This window comes from Loxodonta africana, chromosome 6 (assembly GCF_030014295.1).
Source record: "Loxodonta africana isolate mLoxAfr1 chromosome 6, mLoxAfr1.hap2, whole genome shotgun sequence".
NCBI lineage: Eukaryota > Metazoa > Chordata > Mammalia > Proboscidea > Elephantidae > Loxodonta > Loxodonta africana.
The window spans coordinates 43,007,149-43,034,700 of NC_087347.1; the positions used below are offsets into that span (position 1 = coordinate 43,007,149).

A 27,552-nucleotide genomic window follows, 5' to 3' on the forward strand; every position below is an offset into this window, starting at 1 on the left:
CTGGACAATAAGGGGAGGTTATGAGAAAAGTTTTCTCACTTTTAAGAAAAAACACAATGAATTAACAATTCTACTTCTTTCTCCAACACTGCTGTATTGGCCTATGATGCTGAGAACTGCTTTCATCATTTCTAAACATGAGAAGAACTAGCCAAGGACAAAGCCAAAATACTTAGAATGGCAGAATGGAAATAAAGAACTTGGCCTTGATAATTTTTTAAGCTACTTGAAACAATCATACCTTAGAGTTTTTTTGTTATGGAAAATAATAAATTTCCTTGTTCACATAATTTTGAGTTGGTTTTATTAATATTTGTTCCTGAAGGCATTATGATATTATGATTTGTTCCTGAAGGCTTTGATGATTTTTTTAAGCTACCTGAAACAATCATCCTTAGAGTTTTTTATTAAGGAAAATACTAAATTTCCTTGTTCACACAATTTTGAGTTGATTAATTAATATTTGTCCCTGAAAGCATTGCTTTCTCCTACTGAGCTCATTTCAAACAAAGAGGCAAAGAAGTGGAGGCCATCAGAATAGTAGTGCTCAGTGCCCCTTGCTCTGGTGAATACTTTATCATAAATTTGGAAAACTCTGTATCCGAATCTAATCTGCTCATCCCTCCTGCCCCAGATACCCTGCTTTAGAAAACGCTAATTCCATAGACTGAGAGTCTAGGATCAGACTCAGTCAATTGATTTATCTGAATTTCTAAAAGTCACCAATTCTGACTGCCCTACACTGAGAATCAGATGCCCTGCTCCAACACCCTGCCCCAGGATGCATGGTTAAAGTGACACCAAGCCCTGGACATGCCTCTCCCTGGATGATAAATAATTCTACTGACCAAGCAAAGGGTCAAACAGTAACATTACCTGCGAGAGGAGGAAAGAAGTTGGCAACAGTCTTTTGACACTTCGGAGTCTCCTAGAGAACACCAGTAGTGTCAATCTTGCCAATTTCCTCATTTGCGCTTAAAAATAAACCTAACGGTATCTCATAGAAAAAGTATTTAGATAGTATCTGGATATTTTTAAAGACCATATTTAGCTTCAGCTTCTTTACTTGAAAAACATACTGTGAATTTTCAAGTACTGTAGTGATTTATACTCTGCCACTATTTTCATTTTTTCCTCCTCTTATTGCCCTAATTCAGGAGACTTCAAACTTTTCTATAAAGGGTCAGAGAATAAAAATATTCCACTTTGTGGAATATTTGTTGCAGCTACTCAAACCTGCTGTTATACTGTGAACCCAATCACAGATAACACATAAATGAATGGGCTGGCTGTGTTCCAATAAAACTATTTATAAAAACCAATGGTAGGCGACCAATGGTAGGCGATATTTGGCCAGTGGACCCATAGTTTGTTGACTACTGATCTAAATGCTCACGTTATCTTTCACTTAAAGATTTTTAACCTAAATAGCTATACGGCTGAAATAGCATATAGCCATTTTTGTTTCTCTAGTAAACACTGTGCTCTGATAAATTCTCTTGCCAATTCAAATTGACTCATTTATCTTAGTTCCTTATAACATTTCCCTGGTAGGTAAGACTGGTTACCTGGGCATTGGTTAAGCCCTGTCACTGAGTAATTCATAGACTGAATGAACCTTAAATAATCTGCAGAACATCACAAAATTTTTCTGAAGAACATTTTCCAGACCACTCCACTGGGACCTGTTGAGTCAAATTCTTAATCCTCTATTTCTTACGATTTTGATTTTCCAAAAACTCTGGGAAATAGAAGAACTCAGGAATAAGCTCCTTCACATCATATGGATTATCCATGAGAGCCTGCCAGGTAGCAGGGATGGAATGGAATTGTCGGTCTGCACAGTCAAACCTGCACGTGGAGAATGAAAGGGAATAGTGATTACTGAATGAGCAACAAGAGGCATTAAACAAAACTTCTAAAATCCCTTCAGATCTCCTAGGCAATCAAGCGTCTATCTTTTTCTTTAATGTCTAAAAATATAATTTTTTCTACCTATTATGATAATCTCATTTGTATTTTGTTGTTAGGAACTAAATAATTTTAATCACCAATACCATCTTAGTTAAAATATTTGAAAACCAAATCACCTGGAAAAAAAGTTCAAGTGATCAAATTAAAGATAATCTTATGACAATTTTTTAAAAAGGCTTTGTTTTTTGCTGAGTAAAATTTATCACAAAAAGTGAGTAAATGTTATTTGGATATTTGAAAGAGTTTAAATATCACTCTAAATATTATACTGTTAATCTACTTGGTTAATACATCTATAGGAATGTTGCTGATTTAGTCCTTGACATTTGCTGGTAAACATCTTTATAAACTCTTCTGCCCAAAACCAGATGAGGAAGAGGAACAGAAACAGTTTTGAAATGGCTTAAGTTTTTATATTTTACTTGCATATACTATTATCCTATTTTTATTTAATTTTTAAGTTCCTCCATGGGCACTCAGAGCCTATGGTTGCTGGAAAAACTCAAGTGGTCATGCTACAATTTTATCATGCTTTTCCTAATCACAGAAAGCATAGATTTGTTTCATTTTCTTTGATATTATTTTCCAAGGATTTATTTATTAAGTGATGGCTTTGGGTCTGAAAAGGTAAGGATATGCTCTAAAGAAAAAAGTGACACTGATGACTGATTTGACTCTTTGTTTATGCCTATTAATCTTGTTTTGAGGCAGAGCGGATCATTATATACCACTTAGCAGAATTTTGAATTTAATTATAAACAGACATTGGGTAATCTTCAAAGTTTAATGGTATCCATATTTAAGGAGAGGTACAGCTTTAGTGGCAGAATTTTTTTTTTTTGAGCAGCTTTATTAAGATATAATTCACATACGTACAATTCATCCACTTAAAGGGTATAATTCAATGATTTTTAGTATATTCACAGAGTTGCGCAACCACCACCATAATTTTGGGACATTTTCATATCACCCCAAAATGAAACCCTGTATCCATTAGCAGTCACTCCCCATTTCATCTCGCTCCAACCACTGGCAACCACTAATCTGTTTTCTCTCTCTCTAGATTTGCTTATCTGGGCATTTCATACAAACGGGATCATACAATATGTGGTCCTTTGTGACTGCTTGCTTTCATTTGGTATACTGTTTTCAAGGTTCATCCATATAGTAGCATGTATCAGTACTTCATTCCTTTTAACCATTTGTGGCCAAATAATATTCCATTATATGGACCATAAAAAAGTTTTTACTTTTTTATGGATATAACATCTTTTTTCTTAATCAACAAATTTACAAAACAAATGACTGTGGATAAATAGAATATACATTTTATTTGTTCATTTATCAGTTGATGGGCATTTGAGGTTTTTCCATTTTTTTGCTATAACCAATAATGCTACTATGAACATGCATGTACAAGTTTTTATGTAGACATGTGTTTTCAGTTATCTTGGGTATATACCTAACAGTGGAATTGCTGGGTCACATGGTAATTCTATGTTTAACCATTTGAAGTACTGCCAGACTGTTTTCCACAGCAGCTGCATCTATTTACATTCTCACCAGCAGTGTAAGACAGTTCCGATTTCTCCACATCCCCACTAACACTTATTATGTCTTTTTGTTTATGGCCATCCTAGTTGGGTATGAAGTGGTATGTCATTGTGGTTTTGATTTGAATTTCCCTGAAGACTAATGATGTTGAGCCTCTTTTTATGTGTTTATTGGACACTGGTGTATCTTCTTTAGAAAAATGTCTATTCAAGTCCTTTCCCTGTTTTCAACTTAGTAATTTGTCTTTTTATTTTCGAGTTCTAAGAGTTTTTGTATATACTTTAGATACAAGTCCCTTATCAGATGTATGACTTACAAATATTTTCTCCCAACGAGTGGGTGGTCTCTTTGCTTTCTTGATGGTGTCCTTTGAAGCACAAAGAGAATCTATATTTGAAGCTCTTTAAAAAATCATTTATTCATGAAATTATTAAAAGCTGAAAAGACACAGTTATACTTACTGTACCTTATGGGGTGGCGGGGGGGACTACCTGCTATCGTGGTATCTGGAAGTCCCTGGGTGGTGCAAACAGTTAACACACTCGAGGTTAACCAAAGGGTGGAGGTTTGAGTCCATCCATAGGCACCTCAGAAAAAAGCTCTGGCAACCTACTTCTAAAAAACAGCCACTAAAAACCCTATGGAGTTTTGACATACATGGGGTCGCTGTACGTTGGAATTGATTTGACAGCAACTGGTTTCCTGTCATATTTGCAATATTTCAGGATTTGCAGTAATCTTGCAGACAAAGTTTCTTCTTGAAAGGCAAGGCTTATCGTACTTAAGGTAGTGATAAAAGATTCAGGCTAATTCTGAGAGGCAGGAGCTCTCTGGAAAGTCAGAGTAGAATAGGCAATGATTACATAAGCTATTGATTGGGTGGGAAAGGCAAAATGATAATGTTAAAGCGTAAGGCAAAATGGAGACAAAATGTGAATAAGTAGGAAGCCAGCTGGAGGATACACTGGGGATTAGAGGATTCATGGAGAAATGTGTTTCTTTAGGACGATTAGGAAAATGTGAAAAATAGGTTAGTTATAACCGTAGTAGGCAATATGTTTATACAATGGTATCATAGACCTGTTTAAGCTGCTGCGGATAATGTAAGAGTCCCTCGTTCTTTTTTTTAATTGTACTTTAGATGAAGGTTTACAGAACAAACTAGCTTCTCATTAAACAATCAGTACGCATATTATTTTGTGACATTGGTTGCCAACCCCACTACCTGTCAACACCCTCCCCTTCTCAACCTTCAGTGCCCCATTACCAGCTTTCCGGTCCCCTCCTGCCTTCTAGTCCTTGCCCCTTGGCTAGTGCGCCTCTTCAGTCTCACTTTATTTTATAGGCCTGTCTAATCTTTGGCTGAAGGGTGAACCTCTGGAATGACTTCATTACTGAGCTAAAAGGGCGTCCAGGGGCCAAACTCAGAGTCCCTCATTCTTCCTATTCCTCTTGCTAAATAAACATTTTTAGCAGGACTATATAGACATTGATTAGGTTTGAATCTCTAGTAGATAGATGTCTTGGATCTAGGTCTAAATCAGATCCAACTCTAAATCACTGGTAGGTCCCTGAAACCAGTAGAATCACGAAGGTATATGTGATAACAATAAAAAGGAATTCTCCATACAAGTCATTTGTGTAAGTCAGTTTGAGGGACCTATTCTCAAATGAGTTTGGCATAGACTATCTTTATCTAGAGGTGCTGTATGAATCAATGCCTACCGGAGGAGAGTAAAAAAGACTTGACCCTGTTATACAACAAATAGCATAAAGACAAATAGTTTTAAACACGAACATAGAGTCATAAGAAAATATCTCATGTACCCAAAATATACCTTCCACTTTGCAGCTGGATGTGAAGGGAGGTGAATGGTTCTACGCGAATCAGATAGTGCATGACCCCCGCAGAATTTGAATAGTGAGTACCATAATGAAACTTGTCGATAGTTCCCATCGGATCCTCAAAATTTTCATATCTAAAAAAAGAAACCAAAGTTTTATAACCACTAACAGTAAAATTAAATCAGAGGGACATAAGTTTGTATTGTTTTGCTGAAAACATGGTTTTAAAAAAGTCCTCATTAATGTTTCATTATCAAATAAGTATGCTTATCATCCATACCATATTAATAAAGGAAAAAGTTTTATTTATTAAAAGTTTTTTTTTTTTTGAAAAACGAATTATTGCTAATACTGGATTCTGAAACAGTTTCGTATTATGTAATAATACATGCTCATTGTTAAAAAAAAAACTAGAAAACACAGAGAACTAAAAGAGAAGAAAAATCTTGGAGAAGATTTGTGAAGAAAAAAATAATAATGCATCATCTACTTTCAAATAAATCTAGAACTACTAAGTTAGTTTGCAAAACATTTCTTTGTTCTTATTCTCAGAAGTCACAGCTGACAAGTAATCCACAAGTACACTTGGAGAAAAAGGAAATTAAAATCAGATAATTCTATTACCCATTGCCACCATTCTTTGAAGAAAAAAAAATTGTGAGATGTTTACATGTAGGTTAGGTAATAAATAAATAGAACTATAAGTATTTCCTGTCTTTATTAAAATGATACTTTGTAAATTTTCTCATATTTCACTGTTCTTTATTCGTATTATTGTTAAACAGTAGACTAGCATTATTAAATTTATATCTACCAAAATATTATTATGTTAGTTATTTTTACATGTTGATTGGGTTATTAAAATCTCAAATTTTCAAGAGCCTATTACCCTTTAACACATAATTATTACAAGATGAAAATAAATTCTGATTATCATCAATTTAAATTTAGCAAAGGGAATGAACACAACTGTAGCTATTTTAAGGGTAACAGACATTTTCAAGAAAATTTAGTGCAGCAATTATCAGACTCTGAATATCAAAAGTAGCTGTACATTCAAAAAAATACCATTTGGTGTGTCATAGTAAAAATCAATACTATAAATTCAAACAAGCAACAGATATCTTTCAAAAGACATAAAAGGCAACTTACTTTTCTCGTGTAGCTTTGGCATTTTTATCATTAACAACCCCAATTGGTTTGGAAAGATCTCGAAATACAGCTGGGTTATTAAGGTCCAACTCTTCTGAAGTATAGTCTTGTAAAATCCAGGGAAACTAAAAGAACCACAATTTGCAATTCAGACATTCTTTCCTAGAGAATTTAATACCCCCATATCCAATATCAAATGTTTATCTAAAGACAAAAAAAGGACAGTCTTTAAAAATACTTTTTTCCTGTTGCAAATGTTTTTTCACTCTTAGTTCAATAACCAGAATTTCCCTGGAATATTTTCAATAAACTCAAAGAAAAGCTCCTCTATTTTTTAAATTACTCTTCATGTTTATACACCGTACTTTCACACAGATAACGTGTGCCTTCTGTGTTTGTTTCCCAACTGTGCCCTCCCTCTGCTAGGTATTTTCATAAGCGTGCCATACTAATCTTTTTACAACATGTAAAAAAAAATTGGCATAGTAGCGCTTATGAAAATACCTTGTGGGGAGAGGGAGCAATTGGCAAACAAACGTAGAAGGCCACGTTATTGGGGTAAAAATGGGAAGAGAATATAAAGTCAAGAACAGTTTTATATAGTTTTAAAAATCAAAGAGTCATTGAAGTAACATGTACATATATTTCTGAGCATTATAAAACTGAAAGGTAATTTCATATTTACGAGATTTATACAACAACTTACCACAGGATATTGTGCGAGGTCATTATAGGTTCGCCCTGCCATTGTATTTATTTGAATGAGGTAGTCAAAATTTGATATCTCTCTGTTTACCCATTTCTAGACAGCACAGAAAAGAGCAAAATAAAATTCAATTAAGCTACATTTCTTAGAAATCAGCACAATTACTGATAGTACTAACATAATCTTGTATTCCCATTATCTCTACCATCTTCATAATATAAAGAGGGCTAAAAAAAAAAAAAAAGGCTTAACAAGGAGATAAATCAACATAATTTTCCTAAATTTATTTTCTTTAAAAAATTGGGCTCTAGAAAAGCAAAAGTCAACACAAATCTTACACTACAGTCCACAGGGTCTTCATAAGAATTGTCTTTTCTTCAATTAAATAACTGATTTGATAATCTTAAAAATGTTAATTTTAGAATGATTGCCCCATTTTGAAAAATTTCTATTAAAAGTTTAAGATGTAAATAATATGCATATTAAGATGTATCTTAAAAGTATATTAAAACTATTTAAGAATTTTAATGAAATATTAGATTAACTTTCTTCAGAGAACTGCCTTTATATAGCAATGATAGATGGGATTTTGCCACATTAGATACAAAATTTTCTAAAGAGATAATCATTTTTTTCTTTCAATCACCTTATTGTACCTAGTCTGCTAATTACTCTACACAGTGTGAGTACACTCAACTATTTTGCTGAGAGATTAACATTCACTTTTAGGTTTACTGTGGGCCTTGAGCAAAGGATAGACTTATGGGAAATAGTGACAAATGAATCTCTGTATATAGATCTTATAAAGTCCAATTATAATTATTCTTGAGTACCAGTTTGAAGAATCATTACTTTAATGAATAAAATTTATTCCATAGGCAACAGGGAAAGTACTTTATGAAATAAAGTTCCATTTCACAGACAGTAGGAAAGAACTGCTATGGCTTCTGAATGAGAGCGACACTTAAGAAAAATGAATGCATACATAGGAGGAAGGAGAGAGTCAGGTGGCAAAAATCATGTTAGAAGATTACTAATAGTCCTGGAAAGCAAAAAAGAGAGAGAAAAAAAAAAAAGCCTTCACTTGGGTTTTTGCAAATTCAAGTGATGTTAGGAAACTGGTGAGGATAAAATACACGAGGACATTAATTTGCCTTTGCTAGCAGGATTGGTGATTTTATTTGCTTTTTATTCTTGGCATTATCTTGTATTTTCCTCATTTTTACCTTGTGCATGATTTTTATTACTAAGAAAAAAAACACTTTTTTTTTTTAAAGAAAATGATTAAGGAAGAAGAATCCATAGGACATGTCTATGAACTGAATGATGTGGGAGGGGGAGACACTGTGTGTGAGGGAAACAAAGGATGATTCAAAGATAATTTGAAAGATCAATCTGGAGGGAAAAATAACAGTTGAAATAATCGAAATAAAATAATTAGAAAGAGAAAATTTGATTTTCAGCAAAAGTCTGAGATATAAAATGAACACCAAGAGTGCCTATTAAAATTTCCTACCTGTGTCAATCCTGATGTTTTGAATACCTCCTGTGGTGATCTGGTTCCATAACTATTTGGAGAATGAAGTGACAACAGTCTGCTATATACTCTGTTTCTAACCTATAAAAAACAGCATTTTATAGTTTTAAAATTGATCAAGACAAATATGGGATTGTGATTTCTATAACAGCTTTATTGAGATATAATTCACATACCATAAAATTCACCCTTTTAAAATATACAATCCAATAGCTTTTAGTATATTCACATAGTTATACAACTATCACCACAATTTTAGAACGCTTCCATTATCCGAAAAAGAAACCTCACACACATTAGCAGTCACTTGCCAACTCCCCCTCCCTCCTATCCCTTGGCAACCATTAATGTACTTTCTGTCTCTCTGCATTTGCATATTCTGGACATTTCACATAAATGGTGGATTATGATTTTAACTTAACTACTAGACTTGGTGGAGTCAAGCCACGTATTTTTTGAGAAAGTTATAGTATATAATCATTAGACTTTGTATCAGAAAACTGTTCAAGTCTAGTACAAATTTAGTCACATCATTTACTATTGACAAATCAATTAATATACTGAGTTTCATTTGTAAATTAAACATAATAATCTTTATCCTTATAGTGTTGTGAATTATATAAACGACACAGTGGCTACAACAATGGGATCAAGCACAGCAAAAATTGTGAGGATGGTGCAGGACTGGGCAGTGTTTCATTCTGTTGTACAAATAGGGTCGCTATGAGTTGGAACCAACTCGACAGCACCCAACAACAACATATAAATGTAAAGTAATGAGATTCACCTTTGAACTTCAGTTTCCTCATCTATGAAAAAAAGAATGATGGAATTATTCCTATCTATTACTAATCTGAGGGTTATTATTAAGATTAAGTACTTTATACAAACATGCCTCAAAAACCATAGGCTGCTCATCTAGCCTAAGACCAGGAGAACTAGATGGTGCCTAGCCATCACTACTAACTGTTCTGACCAGGAACACAATCAGATAGAAAGGGAGAAAAACACACAACAAAACTCAGACTTCTAAAAAAGGCCAGACTTACTGGAATGGTAGAGACTAGAGGAACACCTGAGATTAACAGCCCTAAAATATCCTTTGAACTTAGAACGGAAGCCAATCCTGGCGGTCACCTTTCATCCCAATAACAGATTTGCTTATAAAACAAACAGTATCACCCGTGAGTACTGTGCTCTCTTAAATAATCAACTACATGAGACTAAATGTCAATATTTACCCTAAAACAAAGATGAGAAGCTATGGAGGGGCAGGGAAGCTGGATTAATGGGAACAGAACAAACAGAATGAAAAAAATGAGAATGTTGACACATTGTGAAAAATGTAACAAATATCATGGATCAATTTGTAAAAACATTGTTAAATGGGAACCTAATTTGTTATATAAACTCTCACCTAAAACACAATATTTTTTTTAAAAAAATGCTATACAATATACAGTATTCAGCAGGTACAGACTTGGTAATTACATGACATACCCCAAAAAACCCACTGCCATCAAGTCAATTCCGACTCATGGCGACACTATAGGACACAGTATAACTGCCCCATAGAGTTTCCAAGGAGCACCTGGTAGATTCGAACTGCCGACCTTTTGGTTAGCAGCCATAGCACTTAACCACTAAAAAAGTCATGCTTTGTATTCTCCTAAGGGGGAAATTTATTTTTAATAGTAAAGAGGTATCTTTTTGTAAACACAGAATAATACTCTTAAATTTCTGAATCAAATCATTTCTTAAGTGAACCTAGGTCTTACAGATAAACAGAAACATTGTCTGGGTTAATCTTAAGTGCCATGACAGAATGAACATGCAAGTACTTTATTAGTGGAGATAAGCGAGAGAAAATGGGGAGAGAGCCAAGCAAGATGGGGAATGCCATCAGACAATCATGGAAGTCTGACCTCAAGTGAGGGAAGCTCCTAAGTAACTTGCCCCAAGGTTACACAACTAGTAGAACAGGTACTTGAACCCAGGTAATGTGGCCTCAGATTAAGCTCTTATAAAAAAAAAAAAAGCTCTTATGCAAACATTTATTGTATTCTTAGAAGAAACAGATGTTTCATTATTGTTGAATGTGAACCAAATCTATTTCCATAAAGCCAGTCATATCCTATATTGCATGTTATATCATAATCAGATACTGTAAGGCACCCAACTGGCTGTCACTAATAAGCTACAACTTCTTTATCTACCCATGTATATAAGAACTGACAACAACTACCCTTTCAATAGTCAAATATAAACAAATCCCAGCAAAAATTCATATAATGCTAAGACCCAAAGTATATATTTTTTTTCATGTAATATTTAGACCTGATGAAAGAGTACAATCCAAAGTTCCATTAGAGTTCACTAGCTGGGAAAGACTTTCAGGCTAATAATTCAGGGCTTCCAAAAAGTTAGTGTCTTACACACCTCTTTTTTGAAATTGAGAAAGTAGTTGGACTGGTCAACATGAAAAATCTCAAGGGCTGATCTCCTTAAATTGTAACGCCGCAGATGAATCTCTCGAACTTGGGAGTGAGGCCACTTGAAATCAAAACCTACTCCTGAAAACAGAAGCAATCTTGTGATTGAGGTGCCATACAAAGTTACTTGTGCTATGCAAAAAATATCTCCTAATTCCTGACAAAAGCAGCACTTAAAGAAAAAGAATTTCTATGTCATAAAAGCTATTTGCTAAATCTACTGGACTTTTGAATTGTGTTTTTTAACTACTAAAAAAAATTCTGTCGCTGTTCTACTGCCTTCCCAAGAGAACAGAGAATAATTCTGAATATTATATCTTAGAAATATTTTTCCTTTTCTCTTTATGCTGGTATCATTGATTTAATCATCTTTTCATTAAGACATAAAGGAATAGATGAGATGCCTACAGAAATAAGTATGCATACAAAGGTATGATAAAATTAAAATTGTATTTCATATCTTAGGTTTACAGCAATTCCCTTAGGCCAAACCTTTTAAAGAACATTAGTAATAAAAATAAAAGCATTCCCTTCAACACATTGTTGAATGATAAATTTAACCCCATACTTAGTTTCCATTTCTCCTTTTACATGACAGACTACAATTTCACAGTTCTGTCTTATTGTTTCCTTCATCTCATTCATGATCGATAAACTGGATAGTTAATTATTAAACAACAGAAATTATTCTCCCAGAACTACTCACCATCTTCTTTTTCAATGCTGCCATCATAGAAGTAAATGTGTTGAGTAGTGATTTCTAATCTGCCAGGAATTACATTAATTATTGTAATGAGTTCACAGTCTTCTGTCAACACCAATTTTTCTTTTTGATCTTGTTCTTCTTTCTCATCACTGTAAAACAAACAAAAAAACGTCCAATATCATATTCTGCTTAAATAGAAAGAATATCATATTCAAATAAATATCACGCCTATAAAATAATTACCCAAGAAAGAATAGGAATTACCTACAAAAAATAGTCTATTACATACATATTGTCAAATATTTTTTATTACACAATGGTTTGGTTTCATTAAAAATAATAGGCTATACATTTTAATTGTATATGCTCCATTAATATAAAATATAATCAAGACTTTAGTAGTACTGCCAGAGAACAGGTCAAACATGAAGCAGTACTGGTGATGCCATTTTAGTTGTATTTTGGGAGACCTCGCTTAACCCAGGAAATTCTTGAATCTGTGAATACAAGGCTGTATTATTAAAGGCACTGTATAAATAATTATTAAAGTACTAATCATGATTCTTGGAAACCCTGGTGGCGTAGTGGTTAAGAACTACAGCTGCCAACCAAAAAGTTGGCAGTTCGAATCCACCAGGAGCTCCCTGGAAACTCTATGGGGCAGTTCTACTCTGTCCTACAGTGTCACCGTAAGTCGGAATTGACTCGACAGCAATGGGTTGGTTTTTTGTTGAATCATGATTCTTAAACTGTAAAAGAAAAATTTGAAGAGCAATTAAAACTAGTACATAACCATTATAGCATCCCCCTGACAATGGAAGTGGAACATCTTTTTATACGCTTATCAGCCTTTTAGGAAGCCACGGTGGTACAGTGGTTAATCGCTTGGCTGCTAACCTAAAGGTCAGTAGTTTGAACCCACCAGCCAATCCACGGGAGAAAGACGTGACAGTCTGCTTCCAGAAAGATTTACAGCTTGGAAACCCTATGGGGCAGTTTTATCCCGACCTATAGGTCGCTAGGAGTCAGAAGAGACTCGATGACAATTGGTTTGGTTATTTGTCTATTGATGTCTTCTTTGGAATAATGTCTAGTCAGGGTCTTTGCCCATTTTTTTAATTGGGTTATCTGTCTTTCCATTGTTGAATTTTAGAGTTTTTGTAAAAATAAATTCTGGATGTAGATCCTTATCAAATATACGACCTGCAAATATTTTCTCCCACTGATTGGTTTGTCTTTTCACTTTCTTGATGATGTCTTTTGATGCACCAAAATTTTTAATTTTGATGAAGTATAATTTTTCTGATTTTTCCCCCCTTTGGCTGCTGTCTTAGTTATCTAGTGCTGCTATAACACAATACCAAAAATGCATGGCTTTAACAAACAACTTTATCTTCTCACAGTTTAGGAGGCAAAATTCCAAATTCAGGGTACCACCTCCAGGGGAAGGCTTTCTCTTTCTGTTGGCTCTGAAAAAGGATCCTTGTTTCTTTTGAGCTTCTGCTGGGCCATCTTCATGTGGCTTGCCATATCTCTACTCTGCTGACTTTTTAAATCTCTTTTATATCTCAAAAGAAATTGACTCATTTTCAATTTCTTGAATGAAATTCAAGTAGAATGATTCTACACTAATCCTGCCTCATTAATATAACAAAAACAACACCATTTCCAAATGGGATTATAACTACAGGCATATTGTTGTTGTTGTTGTTGTTGTTAGGTGCCGCTGAGTCAGTTCCATCTCGTAGCAACCCTATGGACTACAGAATGAAACACTGCCCAGTCCTGTGCCATGCTCACAATAGTTTTAATGCTTGAGCCCATTGCTGCAGCCACTGTGTCAATCTATGTTGTTGAGGGGCTGTCTTCCTCTTTTCCACTGACCCTGTAAAACTTCTTTGGTAAAGTACAGGGTCAGCAGAAAACTACAGGCATAAAGGTTAGAATTTAAAACATACATTTTGGGGGGACACAATTCAACTCATAACACTTCACCTTTTGGCCCTCCAAAACTCAGATCCTTGCCACATGTAAAACACATTCACCCCATCACATCATCTCAAAAGTCTTAAATCTACTCTAAGTCCAAAATCTCATCTTCTGAATCATCTAAATCAATTATGGGTAAGACTTGAGGAGTACCCTATCTTGGGGCAAAATTCCTCTTCATCTGTGAACCTGTGAAATCTAGATTATAAGCTGTTTCCAAAATACAATAGTGGAACAGGTACAAGGCAGACATTACAAATGGGAGAAATTTGCATAACAGGTATCCAGCAAATCCAATACCCAGCAGAAATTTTTACATTAGCTCTCAAGGCTTGAAAATAATCCTATGTTCTCTGAGACCACCTGGGCCATGTCCCTGCCCTCCAGACTCTGGGTGTTGACCATGCTCTCTGGATTCTGGGTGAAGGCCCCTTGGCCCTGGGCTTCAGCTTTACCTTCCAAGCCCACTGGGACAGCACCTCTGCTCCCTTGGCTTTGAGCAGCTCCATTCTCCTAGTACATCTGAGTGGTGACCCTTCCCCTCAGGCTCAGCGGGCCCTATTCTTCTGTCGCTTGGCAGCCTAACCCCCTCTGCTGAGGGCAGCGTCCCCATACCCCTGGCACACCTAAACGGCAGCGCCACCCTCTTTGAAATCCTGGAGGCTATGGCCCCACCCTTTGAAACCGAGGCATTTCTGCTGGCCATGATCCTTTTAACAGTTCTGCTTATCTCTGAGCTACTCCAGGGACAGTTTTCTTTTCATGGAGGACAACAAATGTAGCTCCTTTGTCCTGTTTTCTGGCTGTCGAATTCTAAGAGGCAGACAGCATTCTCTCCTTTCATTCTTTCTCTGTCCCCTTTAGTCTAAGATGATGGGTTTTCTTCTGTGGTAGTTGGTTAGATCCATCAGTCACAGGCTTAATCTCTTTAACAAAAGTTTGTGCAGCCACATTCTTGGTGAAAATTCTAGTGCGTGTGTCCTTAGTTTGTACAACAGAAATTTCTAAATCTTTAAGTTTTGTTTTCATTTTGCACAGTTCATTTTTAAGTCTGTCTCTTCCCTCTACATTTTAGTATAAGCATCAAAGAAAAAATCATACGGCCCCTTTAAGGTCTTGCTTAGAAATCTCCTCAGCCAGATATCCAAGTTGATCACTTACAAGTTCTACCTTCCATCAAACATTTGAACATAATTCAGACAAATTCTTTACCACTGCGTAAAAAGCATCACCCTTCTTTCAATGTCCAGTCACATGTTCATCATTTTCAGTTAGGGCCTCACCAAAAGTCCATTTAACATCCACATTTCTAGCCACACTCTGTTGCTGGCACTATAAGTATTCTCTAGAACAACAGAAACTTTCTCTATAAATCTCCTCACTTTCTTCTGACCCTTCACCAGAATTGCCTTTGACATTCATAATTGTACCAACAGTCTCTTCAAGGCAATGTAGGCTTTTACTATTTGGCACCTCAAAAGTCTTTCAGCCTCTACTATTATCCAATTCTCAAACCACTTGCACATTTTAGGTATCTGTTAGAGCAGCACTCCATTATTCTGGTACCAAAGTCTGTTTTACTTATCTAATACTGCTATAACAAATACCATAAATGGGTGGCTTTAACAAACAGAAATTTATTTTCTCACAGTTTAGGTGGTTAGAAGTCCAGACTCAAGGTGCTGGCTCTAGAGGGAAGGCTTTCTCTCTCTGTTGGCTGTGGAGGAAAGTTCTTGTCTCTTTTGAGCTTCTGCCCCTGGGTAAACTACATGTGGCTTGGCATTTCTCTTCCGTACACATTTGGTATCATATCTAAGAAACCATCACCAAATCCACAGTCATGCAGATTTAGCCACAGGTGTTCTTCTAAGATTTTTGTAGTTTTAGCTTTTAGAGTTAGGCCTTTAAACCATTTTGAGTTAAATTTTATATACGGTGTAAGGTGGGGTTCTGTGTTAGTTACCAAGTGCTGTTATAACAGAAATACCACAAGTGGATGGCTTTAACAAACCAATTTATTTGCTCACAATTTAGGAAGCTAGAAGTCCGAATTCAGGGTGCTGGCTCTAGAGGAAGGCCTTCTCTCTTCGTTGGCTCTGTAGGAAGGTCCTTATCTCTTCAGTTTCTGTTTCCTGGCTCCTTGGAGATCTCCATGTGGATTGGCATCTATCTTCCCCCATCTCTGCTTCCTTAATCTACTTTTATTACTTGTAAGAGACTGACTCAAACACAACCTAACCTAATCTTGCTGTATTAACATAACAAAGACAACCCATCTCCAAATGGGATTATAACCACAGGCATAGTTAACCTGAACCCACTGCATAGTTAGGCATAGTTAGGATTTAAAATACATGTTTTTGAGGGGCACAGTTCAATCCTTAACAGGGTCCAAATTCATTCTTTAGCATGTGGATATCCAGTTGTCCCAGCACCACTGACTTCATTTTGAAGGATAGTTTTGCTGGATATAAAATTCTTGGTTGACAGTTTTTTTCCTTCACCGTTTTGACTATGCCATCCTACTGTCTTTTGGACTCTACTGTTTCTGATGAAAAATCTGGAATTAAATTTATTATGATTCCCTTCTATAAAGCTCTTACTGGGTTTATAACGTATAAAGTTATGACAATAATATCACGAAGGACAGATGAGGAAATAGACACCCATTTTATATTTACTTAGAGGCAGTTTTTAAACCATAAATTAAAATGTGAAAAATAGATATTGTCATGGATTGAATTATATCCCCCCCAAAATTTATCAATTTGGCTGGGCCATGATTCCCAGTATTGTGTGGTTGTCCTCCATTTTGTGATTGTAATTTTATGTTAAAGAGGATTAGGCTGGGACTGTACACCCTTACTAAGGTCACATCCCTTTAGGGGGTTTCCCTGGAGTGTGGCCTGCACCACCTTTTATCTTACAAGAGATAGAAGGAAAGGGAAGCAAGCAGACAGTTGGGGACCTCGTACCACCAAGAAAGCAGTGCCGGGAGCACAGCACATCCTTTGGACCTGAGGTTCCTGTGCTGAGATGCTCCCAGACAAAGGGAAGACTGACGCATCACAACGACCTTCCTCCAGAGCCGACAGAGACAGAAAACCTTCCCCTGGAGCCGGCACCCTAAATTTGGACTTCTAGCCTACTGGACTGTGAGAGAATAAACTTTTCTTTGTTAAAGCCATCCACTTGTGGTATTTCTGCTATAGCAGCACTAGATAAATAAGACAGATATAAAGCTACTCAAGTTAACTATTTCTTCTTGAGGAAGCATTGGTAATTTGTGTTTGTTAAAAAATTTGTCAATTTCATTTAAGTTGTCAAACTTATTGGCATAAAGTTGTCATTGGTATTCCTTTATAATCATTTCAACATTAGCAGTGATATTTCCTTTTCGTTCCTGGTAATCAGGGACAAATTACCCAATAAGCTGGGTTCACACAAGCTTACTTATGCTTACTTACTGAGCTGTAGTACACAATTTCATCTGTTTTTCACCACATCAGTGATGTGAAATTCATGTGAAATTGTGTACTACAGATTAGTAAGTAAACACAATTAAGCCCATGCATACCCTGTTTACTAATTAATCCGCCACTGTTGGTAAGAGTAATTTATATTGTCCTTTTTTCCTGGTCAGTCTCAGTAGGGGCTTATGTTTTTTGTTTGTTTGATTGATTTTTAATAACTACCTTTTTTTTTTTTTCATTTACCTTTCTGTTTTTTGGTTTTCTCTTTGATGAACTCCTGCTTTTGTCTTTATAATTTCCTTCCTTCTGCTTATTGAAGAGTTCATATTTAATGCCGTATATTTCCATCCAAACCAATTTTGTATATTGTCTTTTCATTATCATTCAGTTCAAAATATTTTCTAATTTCAAGGTCCAAATCCAAGTTACCCCACTTCCAAGAAGCCTTTCTCAATAATCTCAGTTAATACTGATAGACTCCTAACAGCTTATGTAGCATTAACTGTTGAACCTTGGAAATACAGAGTATTAGAATTTTAAGCAAGTATCTCCCATGATTTCATAACCTCATGTCTCAGAACAAATAATTTTAAATTCTTTCAAATACTTATACATACATATTTACTCTGGCTGTTATGTCATCTTCAGGTAGGTCTAATTTATCCTCCTCCATATCACTAACTTTTACTTGTTTCACTACTTCCAAAAGCAATGAATCACTGGAAGGCTGTGAGTGCTGGATGCCTGTTTAAACACAAAGTATTTATTAAACACAGAGTAAGAGAAAGTTATATTATTGCCCTACTATGTTCCTTAATGTTATTTCATAAAACTAATATGTGTATTATAAATTAAAGAGGTACTTACCTTGAAATTTTTCCAAGATAAAAAAGTAAAATAAGTTACTATAGAAGAGTTTTGAAACATGACTTAGAATAATTTATGATGCTTGATGGTGACTTTTAAAAAATTACAATACATGTAGTAAAAGGAATAAATGTTTTTAAACTATGGTATCTAGTTTTAATAATGGTATTATTTGTTTTTCCGCAATAGGTGAAGTGCTCTCTTTGATCATCTTAAATTCTAATGCCAAAAATTAAGGCAAAGATTAATTATTCCAATTTTATTAATATAACAGAGCTATAAATTTTTTTTTTTTTATTTCTACCATACATTTTTTTTAACAAAGAAACACTATTAAAGAGCAACACGACAAATCATCTTCAACTGGAAGATAATACATAGACCGAGACCTGAGGTGTTCCTTTCTGGAGCACATGAAGTTTAACAGATTAATTCTGATATATACATATAAAAACCGAAAACCAAACCCATTGCCATCGAGTTGATTCTGACTCATAGTGACTCTATATAGGATACAGTTGAACTGCCCTGTAACTTCTAAGGCTGCAAGTCTTAACAGAAGCAGACTGTCACATCTTTGTCCTGAGAAACAATTGGGTGAGTTCAAACTGCTGACGTTTTAGTTAGCAGCTGAGCGGTTAACCACTGTGCCACGGGGGCTCCGTATACACACACACACACACACGCAACACATAAGCTAAACAGTTTGTAAAATGCCAGACGGTGTAACAAATGAACCTGGGCTGTAAAGTGGCAAACCCATATTCAAATTCTGTTCTGCCATTTATTAGCCACATGACCCCTCTCAATCTATTTTTCTGATCTTTGAAATGGTGAATTCATCACAGGATTATTATAAATATGTAAGGTAATATACGTGAAGTACTTGGCACACATTAAGTATAAAACAAATGGCAGTTATTATACATTCACCTCATTTATATGAATGATATGAGAAGAACAGTAATATAAATTTACATAAGTTATAGGTAGAATGGAGAATACTTATATATTTAAATAAATAAAGACATTTCAATTATGGAAAATAAAAATAGTTCATACTAAATAACAAACAGTATAAAGATGACAAAGTAACTAAGTCTAAATGCTACATTCCATCCTCTCCCTCAACTCCTCAAATGGTATCACTGCTCAGACATATGAAATGAATCAACCTAATGTACAGTTTAATTATTCCATATAAATTTGCCTCGATCAGACTTCCTCTACACTGGAAAGTACTGGCACACACTTTCCCTGGAACAAGTAACTACTTCTACTGAACATGGTTTTTTATTTGGTCTAACTAAAACACAGTTTTACTGTTAAACATTTAATTAAGTAAAGTACACGAGAATTCAAGAACAACTGGCAAGAAAGAAGACTAGATAATCTGATACAAACAACTGACTATGTAAATGAATGACACAACTACATTAAATTGAAAATCTGATGGATGATTGATGAATGAACTGAGGGTGGGACGGACTGCAGACGAGGAGGCCAATGGGGAAGCTATTACAGCACAAGTGAAGCCAAGGTAATAAAAAGGGAATGAAAACAAGGAAAAACATTCAATAAGAGGTAAAATCAGCAGGACACTGTGCCTGAAGAGCTGTAATGTTTAAAGGATTAAGAGAGAAGAGGACAGACTCATAGATAACACTAACGTTTCTAATTTGAGCAACGAATAGATAGAGACACTGTTAACAAGATACAGTAGAAACAAAATATAGAGTAAAAAGTATGGGAAATGATAACGAATTTGGTTTCATACATGTTATATGGAGGCCTCTATGGAAAAGTCAACTATATCCCAGTAGACAGTTTGAAACCTTGGTCTAGAGTTCAGAAGGCAGGTTAATACTAGGAATACACACTGGAAACTTCTACATACAAGGTGGTGAAGCCATGAGATTACCAGGAAGACCAGAAACAAAGGTAAAAAGCAAGAGCTTTGGGCACGGATTTGGGAACACCGTCATTTAAAAGCCGAACAAGAAAAGGTTCTAGAAAACAAGACTAAGAATTGATAAGAAAAGTAAAGAAGTTAAGCAGCAGATATGAAAAAAAATATATATTTAAGGAGCTTCAAATGCTTTATAGACAATGGAAGCGGTGTGAAGACTGAAAATAAATTTTTGCACTTGGCAGTTAGCAAACAGTATGTCTAATGAAAAGGCGTGGTGCAAAACAAAAAATGTTCAACCAAATATTTTTAATGATACATTCAAGAACATACATATAACTTTGTTTTTGGCTATTCCGAATCCCTAATTTACAAGTGCTGTGTTTCCAAAGACAATTTACAAGTCATTTGCTTGAAATTCACAATGGATTTCATATCAAAAATAATATTCAAAAAAATGATTAAAAGCTTGTAACCTATAATATAAACACTATTCTGTACATTTGCACTGAAATACTTACAAAGCAGTACTGGGGTAGGTGAAACAAACCAAAATAAAAATATATTTTAAAAAATAACACCATGAATTCTGGTAGCTAATAAAAATACTTATATAGATAGAAATAAGGAAACGGTAAAACATTTTGCAGTTAATTCTGAAGCATATTTAAGGGAATGTTAACAGGCTTTAAAGACGGATGCCACTACTTTTTTTTTTTCTATTATCAATTTTACTTTGAAATGCATGAATTTTTCTTCTGTACAGTTTTATTGTGGCCATTATAACTGGGGTAATTTTCTTAAATATGTAAAAAGAAAAACTGAGACATGAAAAGAAATAAATAAAAAAAGAAACGACATTGTTTTCCTAGGCTTTAAATGACTAAGACCAAAAAGGGATATAAAATTATGCTTGCATGCTTGCGGAAAGGGGTTAAAAGGAGAGGAGGAGGGAAATTCCTGAGGTGTGACTTCTTGGTAAAAGTCAAGAAAAAAAAAAAAAAACGACTCCTTAAACACCTACTAGGTTGAAGTAATTCACCCAAAAGATGTCTTCTGAGTGATAAGGACAGGGAATGGAGAAAGTATAACTGTCATAGGGTATGTACAGTCACAGTAAGGAGAAGCTGACTACAACTGACTGTTCCTATATAAGATATATGTATTTGTTTGTATCACGGGCAGGGCTGGTATTTTTGCTAAGGAAAATCGCTTTCTCTGATTTATTTTAGAATGTAAGACCCTAAATGGCAGGCATCATATCCCTTTTTATTTTATGGCTTCAGCTATACTGGCCAATATACATGGCAATTTTAAAAAGAAAGATTTAAAAACTGCTAGTTATTTCATCTAAAACCTAATCATTGAACACAATGTACCACGGTGTCTATAGTATAACCCATTACCGTCGAGTCAATTCTGACTCATAAGAACCCTATAGGATAAGAGTAGAACTGCCACATAGGGTTTTCTAGGCTGTTATCTTTATGCAAGCAGACTGCCACATCTTTCTCTCATGGAGTGACTGTTGGGTTTGAACTGCTGACTGTTTGGTTAGCAGCTGAGCACTTAACCACTGTGCCACCGGGTATACAACCATTTAAATGTAATTTGTAAAATGTCACCCTTCCTTCATACACAATTAATAAAAATAACAATAACCAACCCTCAGAATGTTCAACAATTAATCAGTCGTTGGAACTCACCTAGATTATCTCTCAAGGCACTAGCTTCCTCATGGGTTTTGAAGTTATAATTCGGCACCAATTTAAGTCTCATGCGGGAATAATTTTCTACATTAGCTAGTTTCCAGTGAATTGGATTCTGTTTCCTATGAATATTCATAAGTAAACAATTAAAACTATTTAGCTTAAAGTTAGAAAGCACTGATTGACTGACATAACGTAAAAAGTACTAGGTACCTTATATTTGTTTAGCACCATTTTATAAAAAAAAAACTATCACATTCATTACCTCGATTTGAACCAAACAACCATGAGAGAAAAACCAAAGTGAGTATGTACGGCTGCAGTTTATAGATAAGAAATCTGAAGTTAAGAAAGTTAAATTATTTGCCCAAGATGTCACGTGTTTTATAGGTAGCAGAAATAAGATCTGGACCTGGATCTCAGATTTATAGCTTGATACCTTATTACTCCTACACCAATAAGTGTAAATTCTTAACTAGTTATATCAATAAGCTTATATTTCCAAATACAGTTTTCAAAATAAAACAATAATATTTACTACACATAAAGATAACATAATTCCAAATGGATCAAAAACCTAAGTATAAGAGCTAATACTGTAAAAATCTTAGAAGAAAACATAAGTCTTCATGACACCAAAAAAAAAGTACAGCAACAATAGAAAAAATTGATAAACTTCATCAAAATTAAAAACTTTTGTGACTCAAAAGACACTATCAAGAAAGTAAAAAGACAACCTACAAAATGGGAGAATACATTTGCAAATTACATATCTGAAAAGGGTCCACTATCCAGAATATACAAGAACTCCTATAATTCAACAACCAAAAAAAAAAACAAAAGCCCAATTAAAAAATGGGCCAAGGACTTGAATAGACATTTCTCCAAAGAAGATGTACACAGGCCCCAGATGATGACCAGGTTCGTTCCTAAGCCTTTCTTTAAGTCGAATCTGTACATAAGGCGGAACAGTTAGGTACAGTTCGTATCTAACTTCCGTTGGTCAAATGTTTATCTTAGTATATAGTGTACCTTTCTATGCATAAAAAAAGGAAAGAAACACTTCCAGATACACTAAAACATCTTTAACATAATAATACAGTAATAATAACGTTTTGATGTGCATCAAAAAGTAGCGCCCTGTGGTATTAAAAACAATTGTATGTACCTCAAATTTTTAATGTAATCAGCTTTACAGAGGTTGGTTCATAACTACAGGTTGTATGTAAACCAGAAGTTCATAACCCAGGAACTGCCTTATACAAATGGCTCAAAAAGCATATGAAAAAGTGCTAAAAATCATTAGCTATTAGGGAAATGCAAATCGAAACCCCAATGAGATACCAAGTTAAAACAAAGAATTACCATACGACCCAGCAATTCCATTCCCAGGCATATACCCAAAGAATTAAAAACAGGTGATTAAACACTTACACACAAATGTTGACAGCACCACCATTCACAATAGCCAAAAGATGGAAACAAACCAAACATTCATTAACTGATGAATGGATATATAAAGTGTGGTGTTGGCCCCCCAGATGCCCTTTTAACTTAGTACTGAAGTCACTCCTGAGGTTCACCCTTCAGCCAAAGATTAGACAGGTCTAAAGAGCCAACAATAACACATATGAAGAACGTGCTGTGTAGTTTAATCATGTATATGAGACTAATGGGCACACCAGCCCAAAAGCAAAGATGAGAAGGCAGGAAGGGACAGGAAAGCTGAATGAATGGAAACAGGGAGCCTGGGTGGAGAAGGGTAGACTGTTGACACATCACACGGTTGGCAACCAATGTCAGAAAACAATTTGTATATTAACTGTTTAATGAGAAACTAATTTGCTCTGTAAACTTTCACCTAAAGCACAATTTAAAAAAAAAAAACTTAAGTGTATATTTTGTATATAAAATAAAAATGACACTGGATAATAAATAAATAAAAATAAAATGTGGTATATATATATCTATACAATGCAATATTTATTACTCAGTCAAAAAAAAATGATGAACCTTGAAACCATTATGCTGTGTAGGAAGTCAGACACAAAAGGCCACATAGCATGTGATTGGATTTTATATGCAATATCCAGAACAGACAAATGCATACAGACAGAAAGCAGATCAGTAATTGCCAAGGGCTGGGGGAGAGGGGTCTGCGGTGACTACTGAATGCATATGGAGCTTCCTTTTGAGGTGATAAAAAAGTTCTGGAGCTAGAGAGTGGTGATGATTGCACAACTATTTAGTTTGAAGTGAAGGTACTTAATGCCACTGAATTATGCACCTTAAAATGGTTTAAAATGAAAAAGTTCATGTTATGTGCATTTTACCACAATTGTTTTTTTAAAAAAGATAATTCAGCAAAACATAAGTGACCTTAGGATGAATTAAGTAAACTGTAAGATATTAAAACAAATAGTATCACTAGTACTAGCTCAAAGTGGTGGTATCAGGATGGCAGGAAAAAAGTGGTTCAAAAGTTAGAGTCTAAATTTCAATAAACTGCCTACCACAGAATAAAGGAAATGGATATAACTGCATGATGAAAACATATACACACAAACCTCTAAACATCCCAGTCCTATAATTCACAAAAAGAAAGCAGCATTAATTAAAACCATTCTTTCATAAAGAAAAATTAGAGTAAAGGAGCCATTGGCTCAAAAAGTTCTAGATCAGAATTCTAAATAAAAAAGGTAATTAATAAATTATAGACTCCTACCTTTCAGCCCAAGGTCCCCTCTCACATGTAAGATAGAGCTGTATTGCCTTCCAGCGTCTCAGAGTGGCTAACTGTTGGCTGCTAAGTTGTTTAAGCATATTATTATACCTCAAGTTCTCTTGGCGTGCTTTTCGATTAAATGGCTCCACAAATGACTCCTGAAAGAAACAGCAATAAATAATAGCACTGAATCTCATATATAAAGTTTTAATGCCTTAACTTTGAAAAGCTGACCCAATAAAACACGAGAAATTTGGTCATCAATAGGTTTTTCTTGTTCCATTAGAATAATTTTCTTTGATAAAGTATATTATTCCAGCTATCATATATCTGTGTGTGTGTGTGTGTGTGTGTAGAGCAACCCTATAGGACAGAGTAGAACTGCTCCATGGCGTTTCCAAGGAGTGCCTGGTGGATTTGAACTGCTGACCTTTTGGTTGGCAGCCAAGCTCTTAACCACTGTACCACTAGGACTCTGGGATACACACATACACACACACACATATATACATATATATGTTAGAAAAATACTTAACCAACAATAAATATGTGAAGAACTCAAAACCTGAAGGTGCCTCAACACAGGATTTTTAAACTTAGAATTAACTCCTACTGTCAAATGAAACCCTGGTGGCGCAGTGGTTAAGTGCTACGGCTGCTAACTAAAGGGTTGGCAGTTCGAATCCGCCAGGTGCTCCCTGGAAACTCTATGGGGCAGTCCTACTCTGTCCTATAGGGTTGCTATGAGCCAGAATCGACTCGACGGCACTAGGTTTTTTTGTCAAATGAAATAATTTTCGTTTGGGATCTTTTGGTTTATGACGCATCTGGAATGAAGTTCAAGTTTAAAGGAAGTAGAAGGAGGTATAACCACATTCCACACTGCTAGTGATAGTTCTAAAAACAATGCCAGAGACAAAAGAAATCTATATGGGCAAATCTCCCACAATGAAAATTTCATCACTTAGACACTACCTGAATGGCATCCCAGCTAGCAAATCAAGTCACATACTGATCTTATTCCAATTTTAAGGATAAAATAGATTCTGGTACTAGTTTCTGCCAAGATAAAACTTCAAGCTCTGAAATTAAAGTTACAGCTTTCAAAAAGACAAGTGGTGAGACCAGCAATTTAACTCATTGATATTCATATATTAGGAACTAAAAAGGACAGCATTAATTTCTTTCAAACAAATCAACAGTGAATTGCAACAGAAAAAACAAAGACATAGATGAAACAACTTTTGAAAGACAGTACAGCAGTGTGTAGTTACAGCTGGATATGAATTTTAGCTACTTAACTTTCTGGAGGTTCGGCATGTTCATTTGTAAAATGAGGTTCACAATAATTGTCATCATAAGGGCTTAGTCCAGAAAATAGTATGCTCTCAATAAACAGTAGCCATTATTATTATAGTTGTTATAATTATTACTGGACTTGTAGGAAATAAATTATTTGGGACAAGTGTTATCAAATATTTAAAACAGATCATTGCTGAGAAAACGGAGGCAGTCAAGACATCTCCATGATACTTTAATATCAATTCGACACTTTTAAAGTTCAAGCATATAAGAATATCCTTACATTAGGTTTTTTAAATAATGGTTAACAGTGAAGTTATGGAGAAAGTGTTGTTGGGAATATAAATTGGTAGAACTTCTTTAATGATATAACAGTATTTACCGTAAGTGTTACTTATCAGTAATTCCATTTATCCTAGGAAATTCATCCTGGATAAGCATATGACTATAAAGATGTTCAATACTATTTATAATAAAAGAAAAACTGGCAAATCAGATCCAACAATGGAAAATAAATTTAAATAATAAGATGGAATACTATGCAGCCATATAATAAAAAATGGGAAAATGTTCACAATACAGCTTAAGTTAAGAAAGTAAGTAGCGAATGAAATTGTCCTATTGGGTTTTTTTTAATATACATAAAGATACACGAAAGATATATACTAAAATATAATAGTGGTTAAATCATAGATGTTACATAACTTTATCCAACAAGAATTCCTTAGTATTTGTGGATCCCTCGATACACAACCCCTCCTCCAAAACACTCTTCCACAATATATATTTGATTGACACAAAAAAAATGAGTGAATGAATGAATATGTACATATAGTTCCTAATATATGAGTATCAATGAGTCATTCCATTTTCTTTTAACTTACATAATTATCCTTGAAAAAGTGAGTTGTATAGGTTTCACATGTGATGTTATCAGTATTTTTTATTTTAGTCATTCTAACAGGTATATAATAAAATCTCATTCTCATTTTAAATTTGTATTTTCCATTTTTTTAAATTGGGGTGTTTGTTTTCTTATTGTGGAGTTTTGACAGTTCTTTATATATTTTGGACACACGTTCATTGTCTGATATGTGATCTGCAAATATTTTCTCCAGCCCATGGCTTGTCTATTCTTTAACACTGTCCTGCTCAAAGACAAAAAGTTTTTGATTATGATGAAGTCCAACTTATCCACGTTTTCTTTTATGGGTCATGTTTTTGGTGTCTAAGAACTTTGTCTAACCAATGGCATAAAAACTTTGTCCAACAATGGCATGAAGATTTTCATCCTACGATTTCTTCAAGAAGATTTATAGTTTTACATTTTACTTTTAAGGCTAATTTAAATCTAAACCGAAAAAAAAAAAAAAAAAAACACCAAACTCATTGCCATTGAGTTGACTGCAACTCTATAGGACAGAGCAGAACTGCCCCATAGGGTTTCCAAGGAGTGGCTGGTGGCCTCAAACTGCTGACCTTTTGGTTAGCAGCTGAACTCTTAACCACTGTGCCACCAAGTCCTCATAATTTAAGTCTATGACCCATTTTAATTCTTATATACAGTGTGAAGTGTAAGCCAAGGTTCTTTTTTTCTAAAAGTACATGGATA

At 34.8% G+C, this 27,552-nt stretch overlaps 1 protein-coding gene across 14 annotated transcripts in view; it reads right to left on the reverse strand.

The window, feature by feature from the left end:
* NBEAL1 (neurobeachin like 1) overlaps positions 1-27,552 on the reverse strand; it is a 187,033-nt gene that overhangs the window by 37,298 nt on the left and 122,183 nt on the right. For all 14 annotated transcript variants that reach the window (XR_010322244.1, XM_064286790.1, XM_023542231.2 and 11 more), the window contains 10 exons: positions 24,639-24,796; positions 21,911-22,035; positions 18,046-18,172; positions 11,967-12,115; positions 11,208-11,341; positions 8,748-8,849; positions 7,232-7,327; positions 6,526-6,650; positions 5,367-5,507; positions 1,721-1,851 (listed from right to left, as the gene is read on the reverse strand). Coding sequence is in view for 13 of the 14 variants with exons in the window: in XM_064286790.1 (XP_064142860.1) it covers positions 1,721-1,851; positions 5,367-5,507; positions 6,526-6,650; positions 7,232-7,327; positions 8,748-8,849; positions 11,208-11,341; positions 11,967-12,115; positions 18,046-18,172; positions 21,911-22,035; positions 24,639-24,796 (1,288 nt within the window). In the remaining variant the exon portion in view is untranslated. The remainder of the gene's footprint in view (positions 1-1,720; positions 1,852-5,366; positions 5,508-6,525; positions 6,651-7,231; positions 7,328-8,747; positions 8,850-11,207; positions 11,342-11,966; positions 12,116-18,045; positions 18,173-21,910; positions 22,036-24,638; positions 24,797-27,552) is intronic.